Source organism: Sminthopsis crassicaudata, chromosome 1, assembly GCF_048593235.1.
Source record: "Sminthopsis crassicaudata isolate SCR6 chromosome 1, ASM4859323v1, whole genome shotgun sequence".
Lineage (NCBI taxonomy): Eukaryota > Metazoa > Chordata > Mammalia > Dasyuromorphia > Dasyuridae > Sminthopsis > Sminthopsis crassicaudata.
The window spans coordinates 13,167,944-13,176,768 of record NC_133617.1 but is presented as its reverse complement, the minus strand read 5'-3'; the positions used below and the strand labels follow the sequence as shown (position 1 = coordinate 13,176,768).

At 60.4% G+C, this 8,825-nt stretch overlaps 1 protein-coding gene across 1 annotated transcript; it reads right to left on the bottom strand.

Annotated features, from left to right (window-relative positions):
- Nucleotides 1–432: 432 nt before the first annotated feature.
- Nucleotides 433–5,459, bottom strand: RNF215 (ring finger protein 215). The gene is made up of 9 exons (XM_074294164.1): nucleotides 5,081–5,459; nucleotides 3,584–3,712; nucleotides 3,225–3,296; nucleotides 3,046–3,131; nucleotides 2,656–2,815; nucleotides 2,022–2,138; nucleotides 1,801–1,938; nucleotides 986–1,088; nucleotides 433–874 (listed from the first exon to the last, which is right to left on the bottom strand). The coding sequence occupies exons 1-9, from the start codon at nucleotides 5,318–5,320 to the stop codon at nucleotides 852–854; spliced, it is 1,068 nt and encodes a 355-aa protein (XP_074150265.1). The 5' UTR covers nucleotides 5,321–5,459; the 3' UTR covers nucleotides 433–851.
- Nucleotides 5,460–8,825: the final 3,366 nt, after the last annotated feature.

The following is an 8,825-nucleotide window of genomic DNA, read 5'->3' as shown; positions in this document are numbered from 1 at the left end:
GAGGTGACCTGGAGCAGAAGCTCAGGGGGGCTCGAGGGGGAGCTGACCCTTCCCTCCTCCCCCCAGCTCCAAGACCTCCAAGCTCCTCTGGCCCTACTTTACAGAGAAGCAAACTAAGGCACAGAGGGGGGCTTACATAGTGCAGCCAGGACTGAGAACCAGAGCTCCTGGCCCTTGGGATTGTCCTCACTGGGCTAGAGGGAGACCCAGAGCTTCCTCAGGCTGCCCCAGCATCCCAGCTCCCCCAAGAACCTAGAGCTCCCTCAGGCTGCCCCGGTCCCCCAGGCCTGAGCCAGACCAGCCTGGCTGGGAAGCCGAGGAGCCAGGTCTTTCCACTGTCCCGGCTCCTGGACTCTGTGGCCTCTGGAGGGAGGCTGGCCTGGGACGAGCAGAGGCTTGTGGGCCTCCAGGACAGAAACGCCAGACCGTGTCTGCAAGTGTCTCAGGTTTAATGTTACATGTGGTACGGGGGGCCCCGGGCCTGCCCTCCAGCCCTTCCAGGCGTATCCCTAATAAATTAGTGTGAAATGAGGCCCTGGGGAGGAGTGGGGGCCACTCCTGAGGTCCCTGAGTGGCTAGTCTCTGGTGGCCGCTCCCCCAGGCCGGCCTAGGCCCAATGGAGACCCCCATGTGTCCTGGGCCCCTCAGAGGCGGGGGGTGCCCCCTGCTGTCCCGTGGGCTCAGCCTCCCATGGGGAGGGGCGATGCAGGATGGACACTCTGCTCCTGGTTGGAGGCCGAGGTTCACCTTCCAGAAGCGAGCAGCCACAGAAGTCCTTGATACCGCCGCAGGGGCCGGAGAGCCGGGGCGCTCCCAAGATGGTGTCCTCGCCCCCCGGGGCTGGGCCGGGGCTAGCTCTCGGCCCAAGAGCTCCCTGGAGGACGGGGAGAGCAGGCGTCAGGGGGGAGGGGGGCTTCACCCTCCCCATAGCCTGCCCACCTCCCCTCCCCCACCAAACAGCACATCTGCCCACGGGTGCCGTTACCCAGGATGTTGTGCTTGCAGAGGGGGCAGGTCTGCTGGAGGAGCAGCCAGGGGTCCACGCATTCCCGGTGAAACTCATGGAGACAGGGCAGGACCCTCAGACACTGCAGGGGGACAGAGGACTGAAGCCGGGCTGGGCCCCTTGGCCCCCCCAGACCCCGGCGAGCAAAGCCCGGTGCCCGGCCTTTCTAGAGGATGGGGGAGGGGGTGGGGTGCCCTGTGCTACACCCAGGGGCCAGCCCTCTCCAAGGCCCCTTCTGGCTGTGGGTTCTGAGACTGTGGATGATAGCTGTCTTCGCATGGTGCCTACTATGTGCCGGGCTTACTGTGTGCTTAGCGCCTCACAAATGCCTCCACAGCCCTGGGAGGAGGTGCCGGGATGCTGCCCATGTTACTGCTGGGGAAACTGAGGCACACAGGGTCACAGGGCCAGGAAGGGTCTGAGGCTGGATTTGACCTTGGGGCTTGCCCCCCCTCCCCCCCAGCTACTGTCACCGTTCTTGGCAATCACAGAGGAGGCGGCTCATGCCTCCCATTGGCCCTTCAGGGTCTTCCCAAAGGAGACTGGGGTCTCCAGGGCATCGGCCCCATTAGTCAGAGGAGGAGACAGAGTCCGCGTGTCTGTATCTGTGTCCGTGTCTGTGTGTCCATGTCTGTGTGCATGTGTCCACTGTGTCTGTGTGTCCATCTGTGTCTATGTCCATGTCTGTGGGTCCGTGTCCGTGTGCATGTGTCTGTGTCTGCTAGGAAAGCTTTCAGGGACACAAAGACTTCTGGGACCTCCCACCCCAGGGCCCGCCTCCCTGGGGGCCTTACCTGGTTTCTGTGGAACGGGTCCAGGCAGATGGCGCAGGTCTGGATGTCGGGCACGTGGGCCCGGGGCGGGCGGCCCGGGTGGTAGCGCCGCGTTTTTAGGGCCGAGAGCGTCTGCAGAATGTGCTGCCTGAGGTCCAGCTGGGGAGAGAGGGTCCGGTACAGCAGGGAGGGGCTGCCGGGGGGGGGGGGAGCGGGGAAGGGCAAGGGGAAGGGGCTCTCACCTGGGGCTCCGGCTCCACCGGGCCCCGCCGGGCCTGCCGCCGGGCCTGGATAATGAGCCCTGTGCACAGGAGCAAGGCCACCAGCAGGATGGTGTTCCACAGCTTCTGCAGGTACTTCTGGGGGAGAAGCCCAGGGTGAGGGGCTAACCCCGGGGGCTGGGGCTGAAAAAGCCTCCCTAGGCCTGGGTTCTGGGCTCCTAAGCCTTGGAACCAGAGCTGGAGAGGGCTGAGAACGGGGATGTCCGAGTGGGAGGGAGCCTAGAACAGGGGGTATCAGGGCTGGGAGGGGGCTAGAAAGCACCTCGTTTTCAGTTTCCTAACTAAACTTGATTCTGACCATCTGACCTCCGACTAGAAGCTTCTGCGGGGCAGGGAGTATTCTAACCCCCCCCCCCCCCAATCTATCCCTTCCTCCCTTCCTTCCTTCCATCTCTAACGCCCACACTGGGTCCCGCAGGATTCTGGGTCAGGGCTGATCCCATCTTCTGAGATGCAACCCCTCCCCCTGGGGAGACCCCAGTCAGGGAGCTAAGGCCCAGAGGGAGGCAGAGGAGTCCCCCAGGGAGATGTAGGAAGGCTTCCCGGAGGCGGCGGCCTGGTCCTGGGGAGGCTGCCCCCACAGGCTCCCACACACCTGGACTCTGGAGCTGCTCTCCCCGGGGCAGATGACGCCCTGCCACTCCCCGTAGAGCCCGCCCCGTGACAGGCCGCAGGTGGACCACAGCGTCAGCGTCAGGCCCACGTTCTCCAGCAGTACGGCCTGGGAGGTGATCTTGGCCGTGGCCTGCAGGCCCCTGCCCGGGAAAAGCCGGCATTCAGAGGGGCCCTTGGGGGCCCACGGTCGCTGGGTGAGCGGCAGAGCCGGGCCCCTCCCCAAAGGGCCCTTACCCAAGCAGGCCTGTTCCTCTCCTTCTGCCCATTTTACAGATGAGATCAAGGTCTTAAGTAGGAGGAGGATCCCAAGGGAGCCGGGCAAGCCCTGCCTGTGGGGACTCGTGGGTCCCAGCCCCCAGTGCCCACTCACCCCAGCAGGGCGCTCAGGAGTTTAGTGACATTGTCGGATGTCTGGACCACGATGACCGGCTTGGAAAGGACCTGGGACACATCCAGCTTCTCGGAGAGCAGAGACAGGGGTCAGTGGCCGGGCTCTCCCTGGGGCCCTCCCAGTCTGACCCGTGCCCCGGCCCAGCCCGAGCTCCCTACCTCTCGGACGGCGTTCTGGTTCAGGGCCAGGATGAGCAGGGCCGAGGCTCCCAGGACCAGGGCACGCTTCATCTGTGGGGGCGGGGCGGGGGCAGAAAAGGGGCCCTGAGGTCCGAGGGAGCATCGGGCAGCCCCTCCTCATCCACCGGGCCTCCTGGGCGGGAAGCCCTCCCTGGGGTGGCCCGGGGCACTGGGGAACCCCTGACATCCACCCTGGATCGGCTAGAGCCCCTTTGGGCGTCTTCCCCCCCCCACTCCCGCATTGGGGGCCCTCTGGGTGTCCTCCCCGGGGCATTGGTGGCTCTTGGGCCTGGCCATTCTCCCAGGGCCGCCCTCCCCCCACTTCGCAGTTCCGTCACCTTGCTGACCACGGCGGAGGTGAAGGACTCCTCGGGGCCGGCTCCCTGGGCCTCTCCCTGCTCCTCACCCACGGGGACCACTCCGATCCAGTCATCGTCGGCCTGGAGCTGGGGCTCCTTGTCCCCCACCTAGGGCGGAGGAGGGATGAGAGGCAGGCTCGGGGCCGGGGCGGCTGCGAGGTTTCTGCCCGGAGTCCCGATGGGGCAGGGGCTAGGGCAGAGACTGCTGCCCCCCAAATCCTGGCTCGCTCTTTAGCCCCGGAAGGGCCTTGGAGGCCTCCCAGCCCGGCCTCCCCTGGCTGGAGGGGGCAGTGAGGTCCGGAGCTCCCCGAGTCAGCATTTTCCCCACCATCTGGGAACGAGAGCTGGGGGCTGGGGTGGGGGGCGGGGGAGGAAGGAGGCTCGGACGGTCTGGACGGTCTGGACGTGTTTAGGGCCTGGGTCTCCAGGGGCAGGGGCTGAAGGGCAGGGCAGGGGGTGTTGGAGCCTGCCTGGGGCCCAGGGGCTTGAGGAGGGGCCGGGGTGTGAAAAGTTATAATAAATCATCAACTAGGGCGGGACTGCCTGCATGGAAGTTTGGGGGCAGGGCAGGGGTGGCTGGTCTAGGCTGGCAGCAGTTGGGGGAGGGGTGTTTGGGTCTAGGCTGGCAGCAGTTGGAGGCGGAGGTGGCTGGCCTAGGCTGCTGGCATACAGGGCAGGGATGTCTGGGTGGGCGCTGGCAGCAGGCAGGGAACAGGGTGCAGTGAAATAAACAACTCTAGCAGGTCCGAGTTGGGAGCCGGCCCCGCCACCAACTTCCTTCGTGCCCGCTGCCTCCGTAAAAGGCTGTAAAGGGGGGCACTGCCAGGCGGGGGCTGAAGTCCGGGAAATGAGGGCCCAGTGCCGCCGCTCAGGTTAGGGCTCCAGGGTAAGGGGAGCCTGAAGTTTGAGCGGCTCTCAGTCCCAGGCTGGGGGGGGGGGGCAGTGTCCCAAGCTGGCAGCTTGGGGAGGCTTTCTCTCCCGCCAAGGCTCAGGTGGGGCACGGAATGGAGGGTCCCAAGCCAGCCCTGGGCTAGGTCCTAGTGAGGGGGAGGGGAGGACGGCTTGGGAGGGGTCATGGCCCCTGGGCTAGGCCCACTGTGGTGGTGGTGGTTGGGGCTCAGTCAGCTCTGCTTCCAGCTGGGCAGAATCAGCCCCCTGGGCTTGAGAAAGGGGGCTGGGGCCGGGAGCTGGGCGCTCAGCCCCCAGGGGGGCAGGAGCCCATGGGGGGGGACCCCCAGATGGGCCCGGGGCTCAGCTGGGAAGTCCTGCCTGGGAGGGGGAGTGTGGGGAGGGCCCAGGCTCTTGGAGCCTCCTCCCTGGGCCTGGGCCCCGCCCGCTCCGAGGAGGGGTCAACAGAGGGGGAAGGGGGCGGTTCCGGGGGTCAGCCGGGGAGTGGGGGGGGAGTTCGGGGGTCAGCCGGGGGGGGGGGGGAGGGGGCGGCCCCACCGCCCCGCCCGCGGCTCCGGGGCCTCTCACCAGCACCAGGCGGCCCTGCAGTCCGGCTCCGGGCGGCGGCGCGAGGCGCGGGGGCCCGCCCAGCAGGGCGCCCTGCAGAGTGTAGCTGGCCTGCGGCCGCCGCAGCCGCACGTCCACCCGCGCCCCGCCCCCGGGGCCGCCCGGGCCCAGGCCCAGGCCGAGGGGCAGCAGCGCCGACAGCAGCAGCAGCAGCGGGGGCGGCGGCGGCGGCCCGGGCCGCAGGAGCGCGGGGCCCGCCATGGGCGCGCGGCCGGGAGAGCGCGGGGCCGCGGCGTGCGAGAGGGGGCGCGCGGCCCGAGCCCCGGCCCGAGGTCTGGAGCCGCCCGGCCGCCGAGACACAAACAGCGGCTCGGCGCCGGGCCCCGGCCCGGGACGCCCTCTGCAGGCTGCGCAGGGCCGGGGGCGGGAGCCGGGGGCCGGGGAGGGGCCGGGGGAGGGGCCGGGGCGGGGAGACCCGGGCCGGGAGTCCGGGAGCTCGGGGCCGAGAGCCTGGCGGCGGAGCTGGGAACCCAGAGAGAGGAGGACAGGGAAAAAGGAGGAGAGGGAGCGGGGGAAAGGGAGGGAGACAGAGAAAGGGGGGAAGGAAGGAAGAGGAAAGGAAAGAGAGGAAGAGAAGCTGGAGAGGAGGAAAGACACAGCTGGAGAGACAGCAGCGCCAGAAGGGAGAGGCCGCCGCACATCTGGCCTTTGAATTACCCTTTAAGATCTGGGGAGGAATTCAGTGGGGGAGGAGGGGGAGGGGAAGTCCTTCCAGGCACGGGGGCGCCATGACGCAGGGCCCAGAGCGGGAGGGCCGGGCGGTGTAGGGGCAAGGAGAGGGGACTGTTCGGCCGGAATGAGGCGGTGGCACGGCCGGAGAGCCAGGCGGAAGGAGCCCGGGGGTGGGCCAGGGGGATTGCAAAAGGCCCGGAATGCCAGGCAAGAGTCCAAGCTTTACCCACAGGACAGCAGGGAGCCATGGAGACTTTTCTGATTAAGGAGAGATGGGACCCAAAGAACTAGCTTGGCGCCTGGGTGAGGGTAAGATGGGAGGGGTGAGAGAGGACTGGCAGAAGCCGCCCCCGCCCTGTAAATGAGGATGGGAAGCAGAGAGGTGAGGGCAGGGACAGAGAAAAGGGGGCTTGGGGGGAAGGGCGGGGTCCCCAGGCCTGGGACACTGAGTGGTTTGGAGAGAGAGGAGCCCAGGTGCTCATAGCGGGCGATGCTGGAGGGCTCAGCTTGGCACATGCTCTGGCAGGCTTCCGGCTGCCTCCAGATGGCGAGGTCTGGCTAATCAGGGCTGAGACGGAGAGAGGCCGCATGGCTCTGCAGAGCCATTTACCGCACATCTCACTGCCCTGGAACGTCATCCTGCTCCCTCTCTGCCCCAGGTTTCCCTGGTTTTCTTTAAAGCTGAGCTCAGGCGCAGCTGGGTGCTGCAGTGGATAGAGCACAGGCCCTGAAGTCAGCAGGACCTGAGTTCAAATCTGGTCTCAGACACTTAACACTCCTAGCTGTGTGATCCTGGACAAGTCACTTAACCCCAACTGCCTCAGCAAAAAAAAAGCTCAGTTCAAAGGCCATCAGCTAACCAGTAAGAATTTATTTAGGACCACTGTGTGGCAGACATTGCCCTGGGCTCTGGGAATACAAAAAAAAAAAAGTCTCTGCCCTCAAGAGGCTTACATGTGACTAGAGAGAGAAGTATAATCAAGCAAACCACAAACAAACATTTTTTTTCTTTTTTTATTATAGCTTTTTATTTATATATGCACGGGTAATTTTACAACATTGACAATTGCCAAACCCCTTGTTCCAATTTTTCCCCTCCTCCCCCCCCAGAAGATGGCAGGTTGACCAATACATATTACATATGTTAAAGTATAAATTAAATAAGATATATGTCTACATGTCCAAACAGTCATTTTGCTGTACAAAAAAAATCGGACTTTGAAATAGTGCACAATTAGCCTGTGAAGGAAATAAAAAATGCAGGCGGACAAAATTAGAGGGATTGGGAATTCTATGGAGTGGTTCATAGTCAGCTCCCAGAGTTCTTTCACTGGGTGTAGCTGCTTCAGTTCATTACTGCACTACTGGAGCTGGGTTGGTTCATCTCATTGTTGGAAGATGTCCATGTCCATCAGAATTGATCAATGTATAGTATTGTTGAAGTATACAACGATCTCCTGGTCCTCCTCATTTCACTCAGCATCAGTTCCTGTCAGTCTTTCCAGGCCTCTCTGAAATCATCCTGTTGGTCAGTAGTAACGCTGCTGGGTCAAAGGGTATGCACAGTTTGATAACTTTTTGAGCATAGTTCCAAATTGCCTTCCAGAATGACTGGATGTATTCACAGCTCCACCAACAATGTATCAGTGTCCCTGTTTTCCCACATCCCTTCCAACATTGAGCATTATCTTTCCCTGTCATTCTAGCCAATCTGACAGGTGTATAGTATATCTCAGAGTTGTCTTAATTTGCATTTCTCTGATTAATAATGACTTGGAGCATCTTTTCATGTGGCTAGAAATAGTTTCAGTGTCTTCATCTGAGAATTGTCTGTTCATATCCTTTGACCATTTATCAATTGGAGAATGTCTTGATTTCTTATAAATTATAGAGTCAATTCTCTATATATTTTGGAAATGAGGCCTTTATCAGAACCTTTGATTGTAAAAATGTTTTCCCAGTTCATTGCTTCCCTTCTAATCTTATTTGCATTAGTTTTGTTTGTACAAAAACTTTTCAATTTAATATAATTAAAAATTTCTATTTTGTGATCAATAATCTCTACTTCTTGGGTCACAAATTCCTTCCTCTTCCACAGATCTGGGGGGTAAACTATCCTATGCTCTTCTAATTTATTTATAACCTCATTCTTGATGCCTACATCATGAACCCATTTTGACCTTATTTGGTGTACAGTGTTAAGTGTGGGTCAATGCCTTATTTTCTGCCATACTAATTTCCAATTTTCCCAGCAGTTTTTGTCAAACAGTGAATTCTTTTCCCAAAAGCTGGGGTCTTTGGCACAAGCAAGCATTTATTAAGCTACTATGTGCTAGGCAATAGGGGCACCAAGACAAAAATGAAATAAGTCCCAGCCCTCAAGAAACTTATATTCTGCTGAGTAGCTACAGATAGGAACATAGTCAAGCCAACAAGCATTCATTAAGCTCCTACTGTGTGCTAGGCAATAGAGGTACCTAGACAAAAATGAAATAAATCCCTACCCTCAGGAAGCTTACATTCTAGAGAGAGAAGTATAATCTAGCAAACCACAAACAAGCATTTATTAGGCTCCCTCTATGTGCTAGCCAAGGCAGCTAGGTGGCAAGGTAGAACAGTGGAAAAGTCATCTCCATGAGTTCAAATCCATCAGGCACTTAGCAGCTGGGTGACTGGGCCAAGTCATTTGATCCCAGGTTCCTTACCTGTACTTGGGCCAGAGAAGGAAATGGCAAGGCCCTCCAGTATCTTTGCCAGGAAAACCCCAAATGGGGTTAGAGAGTCGCCCCAACTGAGTAACAGTGTGGGAAGCAATGGGGGTCCCGGCACAAAAAAGGAAATGGCTTCCTGCCCTCACGGGTCTACTGAAGACATACCCCACACCCGCTGACTGGGCTTCGGTGGGGACGTTTTGTCTCCCCCATTAGAATGTCAGCTTCTTAAGGGCTGGGATGGCTTCAGTTCTGGAGCAAAAGCTCATTTTACAGAGAAGGAAATTGAGGTCCAGTGAGAAAGATCTGGAAGGCTGTGGAGG